Source organism: Anarhichas minor, unplaced genomic scaffold (genome assembly GCF_050575085.1).
Source record: "Anarhichas minor isolate MPS153535 unplaced genomic scaffold, ASM5057508v1 ptg000024l, whole genome shotgun sequence".
Classification (NCBI taxonomy): Eukaryota; Metazoa; Chordata; class Actinopteri; order Perciformes; family Anarhichadidae; genus Anarhichas; species Anarhichas minor.
This window is the reverse complement of record NW_027466470.1, coordinates 6,221,025-6,245,659: the sequence shown is the minus strand read 5'-3', so window position 1 is coordinate 6,245,659 and position 24,635 is coordinate 6,221,025. Positions and strand designations below refer to the sequence as shown.

The following is a 24,635-nucleotide window of genomic DNA, read 5'->3' as shown; positions in this document are numbered from 1 at the left end:
TAAGGTTACCCTGTGATTTCTTTGCTTTACATGCAAACGAACAAACCTTCAAGCATTATATGAAATGATTTGAGTGATTATTCCTCAATGTCCAGCTCTTGGAGAGGAACACAGGTGGTTGAAACACAGATTTGACCTGGATTCTCTGCAACAGTATAGCATGTGCATTCTCAATTTCACGTCTGGTTTGAGGAGTGTGTGCTGAGGGTGGACCTGAACAATGAGCTAATTATCTCGCATAAATAGCTTAGCCACTCTTTTTCTGTAGTCTAGCAGATCCAATAGCCTCAAGAAACAAATATCTACCCACACACCCTTGACTTCCAACGCTAGTCCCCGAGTAAACATCTAACGAGTGATATGCGACCGCACATTTCAACAAGCTTAGATGACTAATGATCGGGTTTATGGAGTCTTTTGTCTAGCTCTGACTGGGTGCTGATCGGCGCAGGCCAGGGAATAGTATGTACTCCTCGCGGTGTTGCACACACATGCCTGTACACACACACCCACACATGCATACAGTACTAAAGCAGAGATATACCAGACCTGCCACTCCTGGTCATTTTGTGACGACAATACAGCTGGAGGAAGTGAAGCAACCTCTAATTAGTCTTTGTCACAGTATCAGTTACGTCACTGCAGGCCCCACCCTTGCATAGAAGCAGATTGCAGACAGTGAGCTGTGTTTTTAATGAATTTCATGAGTCAAGATTGAATCAGATGTTAAGGAAAAACAGGGTCCCTTAATATCCAATCTGCATATGATTTTACACACAAGCTGTAGTCTGTCTCTGTGCAGACAGGTGTTTGCAAGTTGTGCAACCTTTCATGACACATCTAACTCAGATATAGAGGAGTCGATTTACACAAGGCTGTGTTGTTCGAAGGAAACGAGTCTCGGTAAAACTATGAGGCCATCTTTTAGTTATAACTATGTAGCCACAGCCTGACCTGGGTTCTTTCTCATGAGTTGCAGCCTGATGAGGAAGTCAGTTTATGGTCGTGTAATATCAGGTCATATACCACCTGCAACCGAGTTATGATATCGAGAAGTGGACAGAGGAGAATGTTTACTGTGGCTGTTCTGCTGCTTGCTTGAGCAATCAACTTTTTTTTCGTCTCTTCCTTGTGTGAACCTCTGGTGGAGGAAGTTTGTTGAACCTTAAGTCGCCTTTACTGTTCATTATAAATATTACCTGAACAAAACAGTCAGACAGGAAGCATGCTGGGAGATGTACTATATATGCCAATCCAACACGCTCTTTATTAACCATTATCAGCATCTCTATCAGCAAACTGTCAGTCAGAATGTCCAAATCAGGTTGATTAATATTCACAGCTGCAACCAACCTTTTTGTTTATTACAGTTTGGTGTCCCTGTCTGCGTAATAATTAGGGGGCTAATTACATCTCATATGGCTTCCCTAATTAAAACGGTCAGCTTGCCTTTGCTAGTCTGCCTCTGTTGCCACGGCGTTAGGCTGCTGGACTGAAAGGTTCATGTCTGGGAGATCCCTCAGGGACAAACTAATGAGGGGGGGGGGAGAAGAAGGCGGGCGGGAGACAGATGTTTGTGCCTAATCCTCGCTCATTCGATGCACCATCGCTGTTGATTTGTGTGAATTCAAATCAACAAAGTGAGCAAAATGCACAGCGGAAGCGGAAAAGTACAAAATATTGGCTTCAGATACTAGTTTGACTGAGCTGAAAGATGATGTTATGCCTCTGTCTTCAATTTGGCAAATCAGAAATGCGGCAGGGCATTTAACTTTAACTGTAGTGTGTACGGTGTCGTGAGGTGTGTTTCAGAATTCCGAGCGCATGTTTTACCTTTCGTTGCAGTCAAGAGCAGACACGTTGTGGAATGTGACCCAAGAGACATTACAGCAGCGCCATCATTTCTAATAAACAGGAGAATCTTTTGGTTTTCTCTACCTATTGCTCAAGTTAAGTCATAAATAAAGACTATGTTATCAGTGCTTATTATTATTTTGTGTGTGTGTGTATTGGAGGGGTGGCACAGTGTTAAAAACAGCTGACTCTTTCTTCAGTGCCAGTCAGAACCTGTCTGACCGGCTCGAGGGACTCTTGAACAGAAGAAGGCGACCTGCTTTCTAAAGACGCACATTCGCCATTACAGAGAAAGCCTCTTGTGTCTCCTGCACTTATCAGTAATACTGCCTTCCTTATCCAAATACTTTATTGCATAAAGGGCAGGTAGGGTGCATTATCAGCACACAATCGTAAACCTGTGAATCTTTCTATCGTGCCTTTGTTGATATTGGCACTGAAAAGTCGAGAAGGTGCGTGATCAGCGGTTGATGTAAACCCCTAAGTTGTTTTTTAGTCAAGAACTCGCCACAGCATCAGATGTACCTAAACTCGGCTGAAGTTATTGAGACCGATTATCCATTGTGAGAATCGGAGAGCTTAAGTTTCCCCATGAAACATACTCACAAATGTCATGGAATCTGTGACACACCAAATTCCTTTCTTCTGAAATGACACAATGGGCCTGGAGATGCTGGTCGCAGTGGTTGTTTTAACTAGCCCGCATAGCAGTGGAAAGATTCAGGCCTTTGCCAGTATAAATACAGCCAGCTCCCTTTGACTCATGAGCCAGAACTCACTTGGTCGCTGAGATTTGATTCCTATTGTAGATGCAACACAAGAACGGCTATTTTCACTTGAAAGTCGGCCAAGTTATGACTGTGCGGAGCAAATTTACAAACAGAGACACACACAGACAGTCATAAATTGAGCCAGGCGGTTACAGCACTGTTACAGTTTCTGACACAAATACACTTTCTTTTTTTTTTCTTTTTTTCTATTTTTATTTTTTTTCTTTTTTTTGGTCTTTTCCTGCAGAATGCCAAGGCATCACCAACCGTTTAAACCTCCTGGGTTCTACAGATGACCACTACCTGAACATGGTGAAGACCTACATCAACTGCACTGTGGTCCTGGAGAACCTGGAGGTCACCCACATGGAGGACCACCGTGACCTGTCCTTCCTCTCGGTAAGGACTGTACTCGTTATAGCGGTGGAGGCTTAAACGTAATGCAAAAAACTTCCATCTTGATATTGGTCATTTCTTATCTCAATAACGATATATAGCACAATACAACATGTTTTCTCGTAATTCAGTAAATACTTGACAAATGAAAAGTACTGAGTATTTTCTCATTTAACTAAGAGCAGTGCAAAATGAACATAACAGTTTGTTAATCGCAGAGAACTGAGTGGTCGTGTAAATTATGACGAAAAGACAAAACTACAATCTTGAAACGATATTCATATCCTCAAAATATTTCACGTGAGAACTTCTGAGAAATTTGAGTTAGTGTGTGCTTATTATTATCAATTTAGATGACACAATAAATGATTTAATCTAGGTACGATTCCACTGAAAGACGATAAATTGTCATATTGAATTTTTCTCCTCGCCCTGGCTAAACGTGCACATTACAGATGGGAGAAGTTTTCCATCATCTCTTTGGTGGTCTGAATCCAGTTTGCTAGACAATCTATCCTGGATCTTCGCTGGCTCTTCTTATCCCTTCAGTACAGATCATTTAAATCAGTGGAGAAGTGAGTCCACAGTGACGGATGATTCAATGTGTTTATGACGCTCCGGTTGGAGCTTTGCTCGAACACCAGCTGTAACGACAAGGTTGTGAACACTGGGCAGATGTGACGAGGGACCACACACACGCTCACTCACTCGCATGCAAGACACAAACACAGAAAAAACATACAGTCAGCAGATATCGTGCAATAGTTCCAGGTCTACTGAGGAGACGGTATGACCTCCTCAGTTTTAAAATCCTATTTTTCTGTCCCCCCTCATTTTTTCATTCTCGGGCTGCATTCTCGGGCTGCACACATTCTTATATACGTTTGATATAAATGTATATAACTGCAGGAAATCCCATTCCTGCAGATTCAGTTCTTATCTTATTTGACTTCATTTTTCGCTTGGAGAACCCCTGGCTTTGCACGTTAGCTACTTCAATTCACAGCAAGGCTTTCTCTTTTTCTTTTCTTCCTCAGTCTATTGAAGAAGTGGGCGGCTATGTGCTGATCGCCCTCAACACAGCATCCAGGATTCCTCTGCAGAACCTGCGCATCATTCGAGGTCATTCGCTCTATGAGGGAATGTTTGGCCTCGCTATGCTGACCAATTATGAGAAAGCTACAAATCAGGTCACCAGTGAGCTTCTTCTGACCAGCCTGACAGGTCAGTCCACTTCTACATGTCTTCGGTTCCCTGTGATATGTTGCTATAAAGCTGTAAAAACAGTGATGTGTTGTAATTAATTCATTCATTGTGTATTTTTATCGGATTCACGCTTTTCTTTGCAGAAATTCTTAAAGGAGGTGTTAAGTTTGGGAACGACCAGCCGTGCAATGTGGAAACGATACAGTGGTATGATATTGTCAATGCTGACAGCAAACCCACAATGGTGCTCCCATTGGCCATCAGCCATCCACGTTGTAAGTGAAACATTTCACAGCAGATGGTCGCACAGGAATTCATCATGTGATGTTGAAGAATTTAAAGGGTGCGAAGTAAACATTTCACCCTGTTTTTTTTTTTTCTTGTGGTCTGATTTTACAGGTAAAAAATGCGACCCAAGCTGCTTCAATGGTTCGTGCTGGGCACCTGGTCCTCAAAACTGTCAGAACTGTGAGTTCTTATTCAGTTATTTAATTCTATCTTGGGAAAAAAAACAACGGTAATATTTTAAAATCGGTATATTTTTGTTAGTGTACAGTATATCCATCCATGCTCCGTTGTTTTTGCTATAATTTGAACAGACTTAATATGGCTCCAAAATTAAAAATGAATAGAAAACAGAATACTTGCTACAGGCCATTATACCGACTTTGTCCCGTTCTTTTTTTGCAGTAACAAAGCTGAACTGTGCACAGCAGTGCTCGAAGAGATGCAAAGGGCCTTCACCCAGCGACTGCTGTAATGAGCATTGTGCTGCAGGCTGCACAGGACCGCGGCCCACCGACTGTCTGGTGAGAGAAAGACACCTTCACATAGCTGACAAGAGTAATGATACGATAAAGGAGCTGGGGAAGAGACGAGCTTGAACGACAAAACACTCTGAATGTTTCATACTTCTGCATGCATCCATTAAATCTGGATGAGAAGCCTCCAAGAAAACAAATCTGTCACTCAGCAGCATCTGTTTTTATAATCGGAAGTATTGTCATTGGTTTCAGTACCAATGACACTTATAACTGCTGATACAATCTTTCATTTGGCAGTGCCTCGAGTAGCGGCGTCTGCTCTCCCTCTCTGTGCAGCTCTGGGGATTAAGCCTTGACTGTAGAGGAATGCAGTGTTATCATAAGATCGGTGCTCTGTTATGGTCCCAGTGTACTGGATGACTGTTGTTTGTGCTGCAGGCCTGTCGGGACTTCCAGGACGAAGGGGTGTGTAAGGACTCCTGCCCGGGCCTCATGCGCTACGACCCCAACCTGCACCAGCTGGTACCCAACCCACTTGGAAAGTACAACTACGGGGCCACCTGTGTCAAGAGCTGCCCACGTAAGGACGGATAAACTTATTGGGGGTGCCGTTTAGTTGTACGTAGGAGACGGGGGTGATTTATGGCATGCGCTGTAGCTGACAGTCAATATGAATAAGAGTAAAACGAGGCTTCATTGGCCAAAATGAAACACATCATGCATGATTATGAGCTTTTTCACATTGTGGTATGTTGAACAAGTGCCCAGGTTGTCCTTCAGGGCTGTTACACATTCAGTGGTTACTGTTTGTCTAAGTTTAATTATAAACTGCAGAAACACAGAAAGAAAATGATTGAGTTTCAGGGCGTGTTAATGCAACAACTGTTCCTCATCAGTTTAACTTAGACAGTCTGTCCCAGTATTACTCACCCTACATGCATACTGTAAGGCCTGCATCATTATGATGTACCTAAAGTCATACTATGGTATAACTCATACAGGTTATTAATGCTTAAAGGCACATTTAGATTGGTTTGAAGTAATGCATGTTGAAATCTTTCCAGATAACTATGTTGTAACTGATCATGGAGCGTGTGTGCGGACGTGCAGTGTTAACACATTCGAGGTGGACGAGGGAGGAATCAGGAAGTGCGCCAAGTGTGACGGACTGTGCCCAAAAGGTAGGGGGTTAAGCTATCAACCTGGGGACTTATTTCTGACTCATACACTGTGTTTGCAGTGGTGAGTACATTTACTCAAGTACTGTGCGTCATTACAATTCTACTTTTTAACTGTTTTTTGGAAATAGGATTATTCACTTAAAATGAATATAAAATGTTATACATTGTTATGAAATAATCCACGTAATAATATGTAAAATTGTTATAATGCTACTTTGATGTTAATACACCACTAGTAATGATCCAATTTCATAATACATAATACAGTAATATGCCACTTTAAGGGAAAACATTTCTGGCATAGTCAATACTTTTACTTTTGATACTTTACATTTTGCTGATAATAATTAGTACTTTTACTATGCTTTAAAAGGTGGTATTGCTTTTTTTACTGAGGTAAAGTGTCTGAATACTACAACTACTAAAGTACTGCAACACAGTTTGCCTTCAATAAAATACCTTGCTCAGTTTGGTTTAGCTTTATACCAAAATTAGAGTATGGTCAAGAGTTTTAAAACACTTTCTCTACTGATTTGTTTCCAGTGTGTAATGGACTTGGGGCTGGAAACCTGACTAACATCTTGTCTATCAATGCCACCAACATTGACTCATTTAGAAACTGCACGAAAATCAATGGTAACATTGCTATCATCCACCCATCGATTTATGGGTGAGTCAAGGACATCAACAGCCTTACAGCCTTCATGCCTCTTTGTGTAAATCAACTATTTACTGCAATAGATCACCGGGCACCTTTATTAATGGCAGACAACATGTGCATTCTTGTTATTTGTAGAGATGCGTATACCAATACACCAAAGATGGACCCTTCCCAGCTTGATGTGTTTAAGACAGTGAAGGAAATTACTGGTAAGAGTGCATAAGACATGAGTAATGCATGACACATTAAATCCACATTAATCAGTTTCACAACTAACAACTAATTTGTTGCTTCAGGATACTTGTTGATTCAAACGTGGCCAGAGAACATGAACTCACTCAGTCCTTTTGAGAATCTGGCGATCGTTCGAGGACGAACAAAACGGTATGTTCCTTGTAAAGACCTCCGTAGATTCACAACCACTCGATCACTAGCAATGAATTTGTTTTTCCCAAGGCTGTCATAAAATCTTTCCTTTTTCTCTTCTTCTCTTCCTGTTCCACCATTTTGTCTCTGGTAGGGGTAGCCGCAGTGTTATTATGGCTCAGCTCGGTATCAACTACCTGGGCCTTCGCTCCCTGAAAGAAATCAGCGATGGAGACGTTGTCATCCTTAAGAACCGAAACCTCTGCTACACAGACAAAAGCCACTGGAAGGGGCTTTTCAAATCAGAAAGCCAAACTGCTACCATAGAGGAAAATGCTGACGCTGCCACATGTGGTAAATTACAATTGGTTTCCCACGGAGAATTCAGCCAGACCACTTTTTTTTCTTGTTTTGTTTTTGTAACTTCTGATTACGCAATGCACAAGCTACATTTAATAATTGTTTTTATTATAATTTAAAAAGTCTAATCTAAAAATTGGATAATTATGCGGGAAAGATCCCTTCTTGAGATAATATGTTTGTTTTCAGCCCTGAGGAACAACACTTGTGACAGGAAGTGTTCCACAGACAGCTGCTGGGGCCCCGGCCCGGACATGTGTTTCGCCTGCCGTGACCATAGCCGTGATGGGAGCTGTGTTGACTCCTGCAACATCCTGGAGGGGTAAGGGAGGAATCTGTCTTGTTCTGCCTGTTTTAAGTTTTGAAATGCAGTCTTCCTTGTTTAAGACAAACATACAGTCTGAACATCAGACCTGTGTCCTCTACAGTTAACTCCTTTAAAAGTATATATTCATACCACAAGCTTTCCAGGCTAGACGTTAGACACTGGGGATTTGTTATTCAATCACTTGAAAGACCAAGAACGATTCCAAGGTATTTTGAAGTTAAACCTCCAGCAGATATAAGACAAACACTGTAGCTGAAATGGCACATTCACTCACATCTGTTTATCTTTGCAGATTTCTGTCAAACATTGAATCTCGACATGCTTACAATTTAACTCATGCCCTCAAAAAAGGGATCAAGAATTTTGCTTCACACGTACGTAACTGTTTGAAATGAGGCGAGCCAGCGGCGACAGTCTGTCAGCTTTGTTGTTGTTTTTGCAGAGAGCCTCGGGAGGTTGTCGTGAATAAAACCTGCATGGAGTGTCACCCCGAGTGTCAACGCATGAATGGGACCACAACCTGCAATGAACCTGTATGTGTGTCACACCAAACTATATGTTGCAATTCAAAATGAGGGGGGGAAATACTGTGAAAATGTTTTGTGGACATTATTCATGAATCTAAAATGTCACCAATATATTTCATGTTCTTGTAGACCACAAATTACAACAATTACGCAGCATGAAATCTGTTGCTGAAGTTTCGGCGCTACCCATTTCTCCATCAACAGAAGCCTTATTAGACCATAATGCAGTGTAGCCACAAGGCATGTTGTGTTTGGGAAGAGGGGTGTGGATGTTTGCTCTAGTTGGCCCACAGTCTACTTTTAAATGCTCATAATCTCGTCTTTGACTGAAAGCAACCACGCCACCTTTTTGGAGCTGGTTAAAGAGCTGTAACTAACTGGGAATGTACAGTAGGATGTTGTTATTGACAAGACAAGTAGACACTGTGAAAGAAAGTATTACATTGCAGAACTTGATTGCAATAAGTCTCTCAGTGAACATAGATTTACTGGCCAAAACTAAACCACCTGACACTTCTGGGTGGGTTTTTTATTGCCAAACATTTACATCTTCATGAGGAAGATGGATGCAGCTTGCTTAATTACTATGAGACAGAGTCATTCACATAATATTTACTACTACTACTCGAGAGAGAGAGAGTTGTAAATAGAGTTTTTTCTATTATTCTTTCAGGGTTCTGGAAACTGTACCAAGTGTGCCAACCTCCAAGACGGCCTGTTCTGTGTGCCTCGATGTCCCCAAGGCGTGCCAGGGGAGGACGACATGCTGGTGTGGAAATACGCAGATGAGATGAAAGTTTGCAAGCTGTGCCACAAAAACTGCACTCAAGGGTAAAATCGTTGTTCAGCTGACCTGAGAACTGGCACTGCCTTTCTCTGTGTTGCAAACATTTGTCTGTCGTAATGTTGATGCAGTTACTTAATCCAAGCGAGAAGGGTCAGCTGGGGCTCTGTTGGCACATACTGGAGGGAGAGGGAGAGGGAGAGGGAGAGGCTAACATGAGGAAATCTTTGCTGAGATTAATGATAAAATAGGAAAATATAGGAAGAATCTGGGAGTATAAGATTAAAAGAATATACAAGAGATTTTATTTTAATGATAAATAAAGTTAATTATATAACTGTTTACTATTGGTTTCATTTCAGTATTCAACGGATAGAGGTCTGCACAAAACAAATAACTGACAGAAATGAACTGAGTTAATGAGTTAAAGAGTTAATGTTCACATTGATGGACTATCAACCGCTGTGGTCACGGCTGGTTGGTATCCTGATGGTTACTGTGGTTCAGGGATACCAGATCGTCCTTTCATCGGTCCTTGGTGGATGGGCTTTTGTAGCTGTATCGTACAACTTTTATGAAATAAAATATGATGAAGTATGTCCACAACTCGTATGTTTCATTGTACTACATAGAACTGTCACAGCTCTGTCACTTCTATCCACCTTTCACTCACCTAATTAGTTCATTCAGGGCACCTGCCAGTCACACTCACCTCATCAGCTCATCACTCTCACCTGCTCACTCTGCCTCTTCACTATTTAAACCCCTGCCTCAGACACACTCACTGCCAGATCGTTCTTTGCATTCATGCTCAACTTTCCCTCACTCACCCTTGGACTGATTCCCTGTTGCCGACCCTGCCTGTCCCGGACTACCTCGCCTTGCCTCTGCCCTGGTAACTTACTCAGCCCTCCTGTCCTTGACCACGAGAAACCTGTCGGATTCTTCCAGAGAATCTTCTGCCTGTCGTGTGTTGCAAATAAAGAACTCAAATCATACCAGTCCTGGTGTTGTCGTACTGCTCCTGGGTCCTAACTACACCCGTTACAAGAACGAAACAGACCCCAGTAGCCCCCCAGTGATCGATGCATTCAAAATATTTACTCTTGTAGACTTTTGCAGAAAACTTGGATGCTTTTGCTGGAAGGAGTTATCTTCTCATTGTTTTTGCACTCGCGTGTTGAAATGAAATAGGAAACATAGAAGTGTGGCAACAGTTACAGATTTTCTGATGAACACTGATTGCAACGCCTTTGTTCCTGATTGCTTGTTTTAGCTTCATAGAGAAACTTGACTTGTGATTTATGCAGTGTGAAATCAAAAAATGATGGTACGGTTACATCATATTCTTTGCGTTGACTTCTTTACAGGTGCAGGGGACCTGGTCTCAAAGGCTGCCAGAGAGGTGAAGGGTGAGTAAATACAGTAACACTCATCACTGATGCTTAATTATACACTGGCATGCTGACTTTGCCTAAGTTGGACATTCTAATCTCATCTCTCCTTGTATATTGAATTCGTGAATGTGCTCTGTTTTCTATCTGCGTTCCTAAATTTGCTCCCACCTGTCTTTCAGCCGCTCTGGCCTTTCCATGATTTCGGCCGGTGTAGTCGGTGGGCTGCTGGCCGTTCTTATTGCAGGCCTGTCTGTGTTTGTGTTGCTCCGCCGACGCCACATCAAGAGGAAGAGAACCATGCGCAGACTTCTCCAAGAGAAAGAGGTAAGATGAGGGGACTGAGTCGGGAGACGTCCAGATGTTAGTCTGTTGATGATCATTTACAGAGATACAAGCCTGCTTTATGCAGAGACGGTACACTGCATCAATTTCATATTATGTTAACAGTATTTTACTTTTTTTTTGTATGATTTCTTTAGAATATTGCACCTACAGTGCATTTTTGAATGAATCACCAGAGCTCTTTGCACGACAGTATGTAAGATATTCACTTTTTCTTTTACAGTTGGTTGAACCTCTGACGCCAAGTGGAGAGGCACCAAACCAGGCTCTGCTGCGGATTCTGAAGGAACCCGAATTTAAGAAAATCAAAGTGCTGGGATCAGGAGCTTTTGGGACAGTTTACAAGGTAATAACATGCTTCAGGTTTGTGTCTCAAAATTCCGCTCCAGCGCTGAACTTTATTGAAGCTGGAGCTCAGGAGTACTCCACGTGCCAAGTTTACATAACCAGTGTTTTCATCTGTTGTCAATTTTTCAATTAAAAGACACATTTTTAACTTGCCAGATCATGCATGAGTGAAGAGTGACTCCACTCTCACTTTCAGTGCTGTGTGTATGTGTGTATCTATATAGTCGTATTAATCTCACTGTGGGGATACGTGTTTAACAGTATACTGTGGGGACTTTCGCTCATAAGGAGACAAAAGGCTGATTTCTACAAAGTTAGGCCTTTATTTTAGGGTTGCTTTTAGGCTAACGTTTTCTCCAGAGAGAGAATGTAAGTCAATGCCATTGTCTCACTTAGAACAAAAAACAGTGTGCATGTGTGCTTTTGAATTGATATCTTTGTGAGGACCAATTTAAGTGTCAGACCTTGAGAGTTAGGACATTTTTAGAAAGTAAGGACATTCTTTCAAAGGGCTATTTGAGGGTTAAGGCTTGGTTTTAGGACTATGGTTGAAAACACAAAAGTCATGGTTGGGGTTAGGTTAAGTCAGTGGTGTAAGAAGTATTGGCATCTATAGTTGGCATTACAAAAGTGCTCTATTACAAGTAACATGTTACATATATTTTGACTGGTCATAAGTTTTGTATGTAAACACAGCAATTGAATACATGAAGTGTAGTGAAAGGTATTAAGGTAGATATTATCTTCTGCAATGTAGTATGAAAGTAACCTAAATGGAAGTACAAGTGCCTCAAAATTGTACTTAGGCCCAGTACTTGGGTAAATGTACTTTAAATATTTTCCACCACTGGGTTTTGGGGGGGGCGGGGAAGCAAGGGTCCTCACAAATATAGTACAAAGTGTTGAAATACATACACTTCAGCATTTTGTAATTGTACTGTACATTGCATGTATGTACTTGCGCTCACTTGATGATTCCGGTGAAATTAAAGCATGTCAAATGACAAACTTGTGTCCGTACAGGGCCTGTGGGTTCCAGAGGGAGAGGATGTGAAGATCCCGGTGGCCATCAAGGTTTTGAGAGAGGCCACATCACCGAAAGCAAACAAAGACATCTTGGATGTAGGTTTAATGATTTATGTGGTACCTTTTTGAAGCTTAACTGTAATTCTGAGTCAGAACTAGGAAAAGCCATTCATTTAAAACGTTGTTCCCCAGACGACTTCAGCAAAGTGTGTGCTGCTGCTGGGAAATCACATATAAAAGCTCAAACCTCTATGGACATTATTACAATATTTCGACTGGATTAAAAGTCAACCTCAATGTGTTGCACAAATTGAATGAAAGCTTCCCATGTGTCAATTCAACTGTAATGCATCCTGTGATTTATAGCACATGCAACGTTATTTGAAACTAACGACTACTTAATTTCCTTGTAAAAGGGAATGGGTCATGTTTCTTCTTCACGGTGATGCTCTTACGGGGCTGTAGGAAATAGAGGGCTGTGTGTGGGTGTTGGTTTTTAATCCAAGGCTGATGTGTTCTGGACAGGAATGCAGTCCTGTAGCCGCACTGAGAAAGCAGCTTGCTCAAAATGCATTACGCAAACGGCTGAATGTGCATCTTAGATCCTGTGACTTTGTGGGCGCGTTGCTCAGTCACTGCACATCTGGAGCTTGTGGTGGACGTACACATCCTCTGAACGTCATGTCTTAAGGGCAGAGGCTTGTTTTTAAATGTGCGTTTTAAAGCCTCTTCCTCATCAGACTGTCAAAATTACAGAGCTCCTAACAATCAAGTGGTTCTTTACTGAACAATTATGATACTTTATTGGTCATGTCGAAAATATTTGGGGTACAATTAATGTACTCCCGACAGGAAATCTACTAAATAAAGCTCAGTTTGAAGTGCTGTTTGCACAGAGCTCCTTGGTGGTGGCCAGTGCAGATTATCCTCAAGTTTTTGTTTTTTTCTTTAATTCGTTTTTCTTTTATGACGACTGAGTTTCCACTCAGCTGATCCACATAAAACATGCTTGGCTGGACATGACTGCTGCTAAGAAACTTATCACCAAACACCAGATATTTCCACAAATGTCATGTTTCTTAAGCTATCAGTTTCCAGAATAAATGTAGACTTTCTTCCAATATTGCTTCAGTGGAAGACGGAATGGGCTGTAAGACGCTTTTCTCAAACAGACAATTTCATTTTTTGCACCTTCAATCCATCAATGTGAATGCCAATTGTCTCCTTTTGTCCATGCACTAGATACGGGGTGTCGTTTGTGTAATAGAAAACATTGAGTGTTAAAACTCTTTTTCGCATGTCTAACCCTAACCCTGCAGGAGGCTTATGTGATGGCCAGCGTTGAACACCCCCACGTGTGTCGTCTGCTTGGCATCTGCCTGACGTCCACTGTGCAGCTCGTCACCCAGCTGATGCCCTACGGCTGCCTGCTGGACTATGTCAAAGAGAACAAGGACAACATCGGCTCCCAGTACCTGCTCAACTGGTGTGTGCAGATAGCCAAGGTAAGAGAGAAACCTTGTGAAGACATTACATGTTATGGTCTATTCGACATAATGATAAATCCAAAAGTCACTGAGTATTTCTGCAGAGCAAGTCAAGTTCTTTTGATTTGCAACTGCTATAAAGCACAGTACATCCTGCCTTTAAGTGTTGAATGACATGACTTATTATATGATGATGACAAGTCTATTTTGAAAGCACTTTAACAACTTTGATCATGTCTGATCAAGCAGTGTTTCCAAGGACACTGTGCTTATGTAACAACTTCATCGTTTGTTTGACAAAAGGGTATGAACTACCTGGAGGAGCGCCACTTGGTGCACCGTGACTTGGCAGCGAGAAACGTCCTGGTGAAGACTCCTCAACATGTCAAGATCACCGACTTCGGTCTGGCCAAACTCCTCAACGCGGATGAGAAAGAGTACCATGCAGATGGCGGAAAGGTTGGTTGAAGATTAAAGTAGGAACTGTCACAAGTATTTTCAAATTATAAAAATAAGTTTAAATTAAAGTGTTTGTCTGCCCCTTTTTTGTCTTGTCATTATTTGTTGTTGCACTCAAATAGGCCTAAGAGCAACCATATTTATGCTTTTATAGCCTGTTACAAATGTGATCTTTGTTAGACGAATGACTTCCTGTAGATGAATGAGAGATGTTATTTTTGCATTTCTAGTTTTGCTCTAGATTGTATCTTATGTAAGTGAGTATTAATAGTTCTGTCAGAAAGAAGAGAAATAACAAATCAGATAAGTTCCTTCTCTTATCAGTGTTTTCTTTGAGAAACTGAAAGCACTGTTTTCCCTCACAGGAAAATGTGTAGCGCTTGTATTTACTTGTAATTACAGTGTGACCTATACACTTATTTCCGTAGCACCCGATGATGTAATACTTTTCCCATAATATGATAATTACCCCAAATGTGCATTATTTTGCTTAACTTGGTCTAAAATCCAATAATACTGTAGAACTCCTCTTTATTGCTGTATTACCTTATGTTGTAACTTTATTACATCAGTGGTTTATTTTTTTCCCCTGACATCTGCCCGTTCTCACCGGACGGTCAGATGTGCAGTTCTTTGAAATTCATCCAGACAAAGCTGGACTGGACCCTCAAACATAGACTCTTGCTACTGCTGACACTTCTATTTGTTTTAGTTTGATGCAATTCTGAATTGCATCAAACTAGTTATTGATTGAACAGGACAGGACAGTTTTCCAGACAGGGTAGAGACATCCATTTAGTATGAGACTTCCGTCTGCAGGAAACCATCACAGAAATCATTTTTTAAGCTTTTTGTGACGCAAACTGTGTTGACATTTCTGAAATGTTTGATTTTATATGTGTGACTATTGCAATTCTGCACCACTAGGTGACAGTACAGTTACATGACATACTGTAAATGGGAAAAACAGAAATGGATTTCAATTTACCAAAGTAATACAGTAATTTGAATAAAGAAGACAAATTTGACAAGACGATATCAAGATACAAAAATGATAGACATTGCTGTTGAGTCCACTGGCAAGTGTACAGTTGAGGCCGCTGTCTCAACAAGCTTCTCTTCACGTAAGTAAGTTACTGCAATATTTGGAGATTATTACATTTCTACTTTTTTTTTTTTTTCCGCAGGTACCAATTAAATGGATGGCTCTTGAATCAATCCTGAACAGAACATACACACACCAGAGTGACGTATGGAGCTATGGTAAGTGTAGTGCTTTATGTTGCTGGACCTCTAACCCAGTGAGGCATGAGCCCTGCTTGCGATGCAGACTGAGCTAAATCCTTGTGCAGCTTCAGATATATATAAAACAGCTGTTTCTGTATTCCCGAGGAGTTTTGGTGACAGTCTCAGTGGAGAAATGTGCATTCATTGCCAAATAAAGTGTTTTAACAGCAAGTGAGGCAAAGAGAGGAAAGGCATTTTAGTATTTTATGCCTCTGCGCCAGCGACAGCCGTGGACCAAGGCGTTATGTTTTCGGGTTGTCCGTCCGTCCATCTGTCCTTTGGCACAAACATCCACTTGGACTCAAGGATGAACTCAGCAGAATTTGGTGGTCAAAGGTCACTGTGACCTCACAAAACACCAGCGGTCTCAGAGGGACAATATCGCGTCAGAAGAGGTTGCTGCCACAGCAGGAGCCGGGAGCACACGTAGACCAGGAGCGCACGTCACGTAGACCAGGAGCGCACGTCACGTAGACCAGGAGCGCACGTCACGTAGACCAGGAGAGCACGCCACGTAGACCAGGAGCACAGATATACACAGATGCATTCACACACAGCACAACTTTATTGTGTGGGCCAGCTCCAAATGTTCCTTTCCCAAGGGTTTTGATCTTGCCTTCCGCTCAATATGGCATAAGCATCAGCAGACCCTGGCAGAAGTTACTTCAGCTCTTCCAACAGAGAGATGCATCCTGCCAACTCCCACTCCTGCAGGCAGAGCCAATTTGTCAACATAGCTATTTTGATACTGTGTGATATTCGGGAAGCTTACTTCCTGTCACTCTCATTTCCTCTCTTTTATTGGGAGCAAAGCAAAGTGAATGACAGCTCAGCAGACTGACACGTACCAACTGTCTTCCTTTCTGTAGGCGTAACCGTTTGGGAGCTGATGACATTTGGGACCAAACCGTATGACGGGATTCCAGCCAGTGAAATAGCCGGGGTCCTGGAGAAAGGGGAGAGACTGCCTCAACCGCCAATCTGTACCATAGATGTCTACATGATCATGGTGAAATGTAAGCTCGGTGGGCCGCGGTTGAAAGCTTCTGCTTTTCCGAAATGTATTCATATGATCATTTCCTTTAAAATACGCTGCTGCTGAAGTTCCGATAATTTCCCCACAGACGTTAAAGGTCTCATGTCATCTTCTTGTCTCATGATGATATCTGCTGATATGTCTGTACAGGTTGGATGATTGACGCAGATAGCCGACCGCGTTTTCGGGAACTAATAGCTGAGTTCTCAAAAATGGCTCGGGATCCTCCTCGATATCTAGTCATCCAGGTGTGATTTTACCTCAGATCTGACACTCTTGAAACTTCAGTTTATTTGATAATGTAAATGTAGTAACCTATTAGACACACCGAGATGACGAGGTACATTTTATTTCTATTCCAGGGCGATGATCGCATGCACCTGCCGAGTCCCACAGACACTAGAATGTACCGCAGCCTGATCAGCAGGGAGGGCATGGAGGACCCTGTGGATGCGGACGAGTACCTGGTGCCACAACATGGCTTCTTCAACAGCCGGAGCAAGTCCACCACCCCGCTGCTTCACTCCACAGTAAGCTACTTCATAGAAAAAACACACACACATCAAAGGTGTTGGATCAAGTGTGTGTAGGTCCATCTGCCTCTCTGTCTCAGCTGACATTTAGGTACGGCAGCTCAGATTTTTTTTGCAAAAGCAGAGACTATGATGCATCCCGCATGGCTGAAAAAAAGCTGATATTTAATAAAAATATATTTGAAGGGAGAATTATATCCATTTTGTGGTCAGACATTTCAAAAATAGAAAACCAGCACTGCCAAACCACTGGCCCATTTTTGATGAATGTTCAAGGCAAGAAGTTATTTATTTCTTTTTTTTTCTTTGGTCATGAAATAAGTGTAGGCAAACAATCATGCACTGACCAAAATCATTTATTAACCCAACTGGCCTCTGAGTCACTCACTGTGAACACTGATTAGTGTCTATGTATTTAGAGCTTCCACAAGGTGGTGTAGTTTTACTGAGAAGACATCCTACAGTACCTCACAAGATATTTTGTATGACTGTCCACTTACAGGAAACATTCAACTACACAAACAAGTTAAATAAAGGAAAACCAAAGTGCGAGAGAGAGTGAGAGAGGCCCATTTCTGAACTATACACCCTGTGTATCCCATAGATATTGGAAAATACTGGGCCACAGTCAGTATTTGAACTATAGCAGCCGTTGAGCTGGTCAGTCACATGTACTTCTTATCATATAAAGGTTTTACACAAATCTAGGAAATATCTGAATATTGTCACATTTATATTGTATAATATAGATTCAACAGAAAAAGGGAATCTGTTCATGTAATGAGACACAGATACCTTTTTACTAAAGAAGGCAGACTCACTCACATTTACCTTCTCTATCCAAACAGTGAAAGAGGAATACCAGCTGCTTTGGAGGAAGCGAGCAATTTCCCAGAAACCGCATCATTAATTGATTAAGAACTTGCACCAGCGGTGCACACTTTACCAACATGCAGTCAACTGTTTGAAAATGTAATTGTGCTATTTTAACTGTGTTTTGGGAAATGGGATTTCTGCATAAATCATTACCCTGTGCGTCAGAATGGAAATAAACGAATGCAATTATCTTTCGCATGAAGCAGCAGAAGCAGAACGCTGACGGTTAAACTGAATCCAGATGATCGATCAGCGAGGAGCGTTAAACTAATAGATCCGACTTGAATGTGAGCGGCCAGTCGTACCTGAACCCTGCTGAACCCAGCTGCCCTCATTCTCTTTAAGTGTCACCAGTGGGACTATTCCTCCGCTTCCTGACCCCTACACACTCGTCCTCATCATCATCCCCTCTCCCACGTTTCCTCCCAGGTGCCCTTTGATTGATGAGAACTGAACAAGGAGAACTCTTCTCCTCCAGGTTCAGTGAAGGCCATGCGTAGGCCTGGCTCTTGTATCTGGGAACATTGCCGGCCACTGACAGCCTGGTTAGCCCATACAAGCTTCGAAGTGTAATTACCTTTGCAGGCAACTCTTTAAAATCGTTGTCCAATAAAAGCTCAGCATAAGCCTGCGTTTTTAATATCACTGTTGGGGCATGGCCCACTATGGGTCCAGAATAATTTATTTACAGATGGTCGCTCCTTCAGTGTGTTTAATTTCCTTTTCTTGTTGAAAGTAATTGCGTTGCCACAGCTGTCACTCTGTTCTCTTTATTCGCTCGGTTTCCATGGTTTTAACACCGTTCACAGTCCTTTGACTCGAGACTTTGACAGACACGACAAAGCTTGTCAGATTGCCTGAATGAATATGAATCTACTCGTTTATTTCGATCCTCATCGGCTTGTGCTGAGATGACAGCTCTGGTTCCTCGGGTACCATAAACACACATTACTATCACTATTCAAAGGGAACTTATTATCCACTGAGAAGTGTTGAAATAAAACAGTGACTGAAGGAAATGCACTTTAAAGAAGCTATGAATAAAAGAAGGAAGTAAGAATCAAATACTGTGAAAGAAAAAGATAACAAAAATATAGTATTTGCCTAAATAAATTGTGGACCGCTTGTGTTGTGCATTGCACTGAAACTACCTGTTTGGTTACATTTTAAACCTTTCTTCCCTTAATGTCTGCTTTATGGATAACTGAGGAATATCAAAATGTGTTATAGATCTATAAAACACAATTTCCTGCTCTGCATTCAGACATTAACTCTTGTTTATATGATCTATTTTGCAGAGCCTGAACAGTAGCATTGGAACGTGCCACAGCAGAAATGGATTATTCGTAAGGGAAAATCAATCCTTTAAAGAAAATTACTTCTATCTTTCTGTTAAATGATTTGTATTATGTGCCACAGTTCTACAAAAACAACCTCTGTCCTCTGTTGCAGAATGCATTCCCGAGCAGAGATGGAAGCGTGGTGCTCCGATACATTCCTGACCCCACAGACAAACTTTTAGACGAGGCCTTCCTGCCATCTCCAGGCAAGTATCCTGCAACTTCAAACTCCTCAGTGGCACCACTTTTTCATGTTATTCAAGTGAATCTCAGTGGAGCTCTCCCCTTGTCCCTGAACAAGAAGAGGAAGAGGGACATCTAGTGCACAAGGAGCATATTGCTGTACTTATTGCCACAGCTGAAGAACATAATGCCGTTTACTATTTGGTGTAGTCTTTGTTCCAGTGGTTTTATGGTACCCATTAGCGCATATATCTTTAGTCTTGGAGTCCTGCAGTGGGGGGGGGGGGGAGTGGCATCATTAGGCTGTGTAATACATCAAACATGTATTACCATCAGTACCACCTTAAGAAACTTCTAGATTCTCATTGTCCTTTTCACAGCAACAGGATTTACTTATTGTTTGATTTTAATCCTTTGGAAAATGTATCCCATAGATACATAGCTTTTTGACTGCAAATAACATACTTGAGTGCACCATTGAGGAAGATTTTTCAGAACAGATGCTCCTCACAACTGTATTGCCACTTGATGTTGATGTAACTTTGATTTAAAACGTAAATCAAATGAAAGGCACTTAATTGGCTGGTTGTCTAAAGCAAGTTTTTAAAGTCTGTACGTTGATTTTCACTGCCTGCTACCATTAAATTGGTGCACTACTGTTTTGGTGTTGCCCTTTCATAAAGTTATGGAAGATTGGTCAAAATCGATGCAGCCAAGAGGCCAGGATATCCTGAATTTTAGGCCTTAGTAAGGACGAAGATCTAAAAACACTGGATTCTACATTTCCCATAATGTGTCTCGATAACACTTTCTAAACATCTACTTCTTTCAAACTCAATGCCCAGAGTTTGTAACACAGAATATATTGTTTATTGTTATGAGAGACTGAGTAGTACACTTAATAAACTGACCTTTATGTGGAAAAATAGCAAACTGGCCCTTTAACTCTAAATCGTGGCTGCCCGGAAGGTTGGGAGTCAATTTGCAAACTGAAAATGATCAGCAGCGCAGGGATGTAATGGTTTGCAGTTAATGGGCTGAAACATGCCACCATTATGTTCTGTTCGGTTTTTATAAATTACCTGCTAGTTTCTATTTAAGCTGTGTGTACACTTAATGAGAAACTATCCAGTGCCCTTGCTAATGTCAGTGTCTTTCTTACAGACTACATGAACCAGAACGGAGTTTCAGACGTGATGAATCCCATCTACCAGCACCCGGGTCCACTTCGCACCGTCCTTCCCACCATCTCTTCAGACGACACGGAGACCGAGTACCTGAACTGCTTTAAAAACGAGGGCATCGAACCCGAGTACCTCAACGAGATCACGTCCCCCGCCGTCCTCCCGCTCACCTCCAACGGCACGGTCCACAGCGTTCAGAAATGCCATCCCCAGAATAGCATAGACAACCCTGATTACCAACAGGATTTCACTCCCACCTTCAAGACCCACGCCAACGGACACATCCCAGCGGCTGAAAACACAGAGTACCTGGGCCCAGACTGAGGACTTAGTGGATACAGACAATACAGAGGAGACTGTTTCCTGTTCCATTAATAAGGAGCATTGATGCTGAGGCTGAGAAGGCATAGCGAAGTGGTACCATCAATTATTATACGCGTCTTACGGAGTCAAGTGACACTTTGTACGAGCTTTCCGTGTTGTTTGCATGCAGGCAGAACCCCTCTCATTCCAAAGACTTTTTTTTTCTCACCACCAAACTACAAAATGACTTTTTCTTGATTAAAGCTGGACGGAAGATGACTCAGTTGACCTGAGAGTTGCTGGATCAGATGTGCTCTGTGTCCGTATGTCGTAACCCCCCCGTCTGAAAGTGAAAAGCTCTTCTGAAAAGCTCTCTAAATGTTGGAACTGATGTTATGTGTCAGTGAAAGATTGCTTGAAAAGAGGATGTAAACTGCCTCCATTTTTAGGAGGCAGAAGCTCGATACTTCAAAGAGCAGAAACTTCCAGCTCAACCCAAATCACAACCGAAGGTACTTGTGTTGTAGAGTCACAAGGTAGATACACAATCAGTCAACAGTATTGACATGTTGGACTTTAAAGGGTTGACAACACGCGGCGCTGCACGCCCCTGTGGCTAAGTCAAGAAGATTAAAGGGAGTTTTTAAGAGTAAAATGCTGGCTCGACTGTTGTGGTCCTTCAGAGGCCTGACGACGCTCATCCTGAAGGTTGAGTCAACGAGGAAAGAAAATATTACAATGTACAGAATGTACAGTCAGTTTAAATGGGAATACTGGAGAATTGTTTTGTTTAAATGTTACTTTTATGCTCTAAGACAGTTCTGTATGTATTACAAACTGGTTGTTGTTCTCTCTCTCTCTCTCTCTCTCTCTTAGAGATAGACAAGAGGGTAAGAGTTTCCTGTGTCCCCTGATGTGTGATATCGCACTATGTAGAGAATGTGACGGTAAATATGTGAGTGTGGTCGTATTCACACTGGGTCGCGTTTCAGTTGAAAACCTGCACCACTCCTGTAGCATGAAGCATATTTGTGTCGACCCACAAAGTTAGCGTTATATCACTGTGGCACATCAGTTTGTGCACCCAGGAAGTAGTTTCTGGTCCTCCTTACTGATTACTTCCAAATGTTAGCATTTTTTGACTGGCAGCTTAAAGTTTCTATGAATGCAACAAAACAGATTTAAAGTTTTTTTTTTTTTTTTTTTTTTTGTTGAAGAAAATCTGGTAGAACTGTCTTAGGTCATGTGAGTAACGTGTTAGAAGTATGTGTTTCCCTGTAAACATGAGTTGTTTTACAGACTATTTGAATGGCTCAGAAACAAAGAATGTTTCTGATGTTTGTGGTCTAATGTGTCGATATTAGTAGCTGGAGACTTTTCCTTGTCTTTTTTTTTTTTTTTTTATTTTTTTTTTAACAAAAATGTAGACCGTTGTTTCACACAGGGTGTTGACAACATATCTATGAATCTGCTCCTAGCTTTAAAGTCTTGTAGTCTTGTAAGACCATTAAACTTTGCAAATATTATTCCTAGTTTTAAAGGAATATACTATTGTAGCAACCTGAAAGCCTACTTTTGCAGATTTTACACAGGTACATGTACAGAAAACAGTGGTTATACTGTAATATACCCCAAAATAGTCACCTATAATTTATACTCAGTACACAGTTTTGTCACATCATATGTGAATATGCACTTATTCCTGAATTGTGATTATTTCATTCAAAAGTGAACTTGAATAAATCTTCTTTTTTTCTATGGAAAGACGGTTTGTTTCCCCCCACAGCTCACAAGTGAAGAGACAAGATGCAGGAAGGACTGGGAGCCCAGTGATTCACTGATCTACTCAAGTCGTTTTATCTTGATGCCTGCAGAACTTCAAGACTTTCAACACTTTGATGAAATGTATTGAGCAGATTATCAGCTGAAGGGAGCAACATCCACTCTGTCAGTGTGAGCACCGATGATGTGACTTGAAACCACCACTGATGAGATAAAAGAAGCTTGATTGAGCATGTGAGACACAATCTCATTGAATACACAGAATAAAACAATAGCTTTTTATATTTCATTGATCAAAAGTGGTGTGGGTTGCTGATGTTGTTTATTTTCCTAAATATGCCCTTTCAATGCTGTTATTCAGTTTAAAACCTAACAGGAGTTTAACTTGTATTTAACGGCCCTGTTCTACATGTAAACTAGTGGGGACTGAGTAACTCATTTAAATGAACAAGGGTTTTTTTAAACAGCAGGGCAAGATATGGTGCTGTCTGCTGTGTTCAGGACATAATAAATAAATAAATATATATAACTTGGGGTAATTCAAATATTAACCCGAGGGGAAAATATTAGATTAAACTGCACGCTCGATGAACTGCCAACACACCAGATTTTGACCAATTTAAAACTTTAGAGTAAAAGATGCATTACATTTGAGATGAAGTTAGTATATATTTCTGCAGATTCTAGAGATTAGATTGCAAACTGTTTTATAGGTCCTACATGTTTAAGGCTGTACGGTTAGACATAACATTTATATTAAATATTCCTAAATTTAGATTTGAAGCCTCTGAAAACTTTGTTTCAAGTATGTCTCAATAACAACATATTTGTAACTAAATGAGCACAATCAAAGTAAGGGGGAAAGAAACATCCATTGTTACCATTATTGACAATTCAACACAAGGAATTTTTCAGTTTAAAACTCATCTAATCTGCTTCATCAGGACTGTTTGGATTGGCTTTAATCAGAGTGGATTGATCACACATTTTAGAGAAACCAATCGTTAACAGAGACCAGGAGGAAGTGATCACATGAAAAAGAGCACACACCAATCGTGACCTTTTGTCAATGTACTGTTTGATTTCATTAATGATTAATAAACCGAAGGGTTTTAAAGAAGCATATTCAGATTTGAAGATCTGTTATTTTATAATAATATTAAAATTCATCAAAAGAATCCTTATCTTTCTTTTATAGTTATGAATCTTTTATCTTTCCATAAAGATTCTGCATGAAGAAAATTCCATGGTGAACCAAAACTAGAATAATTGTTCTAAATTTGGCATTCAATAGCAGTTGATATATTCAGTTAAACATGGTGTAAAGGATATTACATGACAGGTGGGTATGTTCATTGTCATAACATGTGAGCCGGTTGAGCAAACTTATATCATCAAAGATTCAAGTTTAAATTGGGTAAGGTTTTCTTGGTGTCATGGAATTAAATAAACTGCCTTATTCAATTTAAGAAGAGTCAGATTTGCACACCTTTAAGGCTAAGTACACACTACTTCCTGACAGTATTCCTTAACGGACTAATCTTCAAAAGGTTTCATATTTGTTTTTACTTTTTTGTATATTGAAGTTTGCATGTAAAAGTTGTCTTTTACTTCTTTTATATCTTTAAAAAAAACAAACTATATTACGTGTTACCTTGTCTGCTTCCTGAAACATGTTATTCATTGTGTGTTCATGTGATTCAAACGTTCTTGCCCTTTGGTCACTGTTTGCTAATGCTTCTTAATATCAGACATTGGATTTCCTTCTCTGTCCTGATAAGATGTTGATGGAGGGACAACAATGGAAATAAATCCAGGACAGAGTAATTATATCCCTGACACAGTCTAATCAGTT

At 41.0% G+C, this 24,635-nt stretch overlaps 1 protein-coding gene across 1 annotated transcript in view; it reads left to right on the top strand.

The window, feature by feature from the left end:
- egfra (epidermal growth factor receptor a (erythroblastic leukemia viral (v-erb-b) oncogene homolog, avian)) overlaps positions 1-24,628 on the top strand; it is a 41,437-nt gene extending 16,809 nt beyond the window's left edge. The window contains exons 2-28 of the mRNA XM_076097849.1: positions 2,872-3,023; positions 4,058-4,244; positions 4,370-4,501; positions 4,626-4,694; positions 4,917-5,035; positions 5,429-5,570; positions 6,055-6,171; positions 6,715-6,841; positions 6,968-7,041; positions 7,129-7,216; positions 7,353-7,552; positions 7,748-7,880; positions 8,329-8,419; positions 9,087-9,244; positions 10,568-10,609; positions 10,774-10,918; positions 11,160-11,282; positions 12,308-12,406; positions 13,630-13,815; positions 14,101-14,256; positions 15,444-15,519; positions 16,413-16,559; positions 16,730-16,827; positions 16,942-17,109; positions 19,287-19,334; positions 19,441-19,534; positions 20,676-24,628. Coding sequence (XP_075953964.1) covers positions 2,872-3,023; positions 4,058-4,244; positions 4,370-4,501; positions 4,626-4,694; positions 4,917-5,035; positions 5,429-5,570; positions 6,055-6,171; positions 6,715-6,841; positions 6,968-7,041; positions 7,129-7,216; positions 7,353-7,552; positions 7,748-7,880; positions 8,329-8,419; positions 9,087-9,244; positions 10,568-10,609; positions 10,774-10,918; positions 11,160-11,282; positions 12,308-12,406; positions 13,630-13,815; positions 14,101-14,256; positions 15,444-15,519; positions 16,413-16,559; positions 16,730-16,827; positions 16,942-17,109; positions 19,287-19,334; positions 19,441-19,534; positions 20,676-21,019 — 3,515 coding nt within the window. The 3' untranslated portion in view covers positions 21,020-24,628. The remainder of the gene's footprint in view (positions 1-2,871; positions 3,024-4,057; positions 4,245-4,369; positions 4,502-4,625; positions 4,695-4,916; positions 5,036-5,428; positions 5,571-6,054; positions 6,172-6,714; positions 6,842-6,967; positions 7,042-7,128; positions 7,217-7,352; positions 7,553-7,747; positions 7,881-8,328; positions 8,420-9,086; positions 9,245-10,567; positions 10,610-10,773; positions 10,919-11,159; positions 11,283-12,307; positions 12,407-13,629; positions 13,816-14,100; positions 14,257-15,443; positions 15,520-16,412; positions 16,560-16,729; positions 16,828-16,941; positions 17,110-19,286; positions 19,335-19,440; positions 19,535-20,675) is intronic.
- The last annotated feature ends 7 nt before the right edge of the window (positions 24,629-24,635 follow it).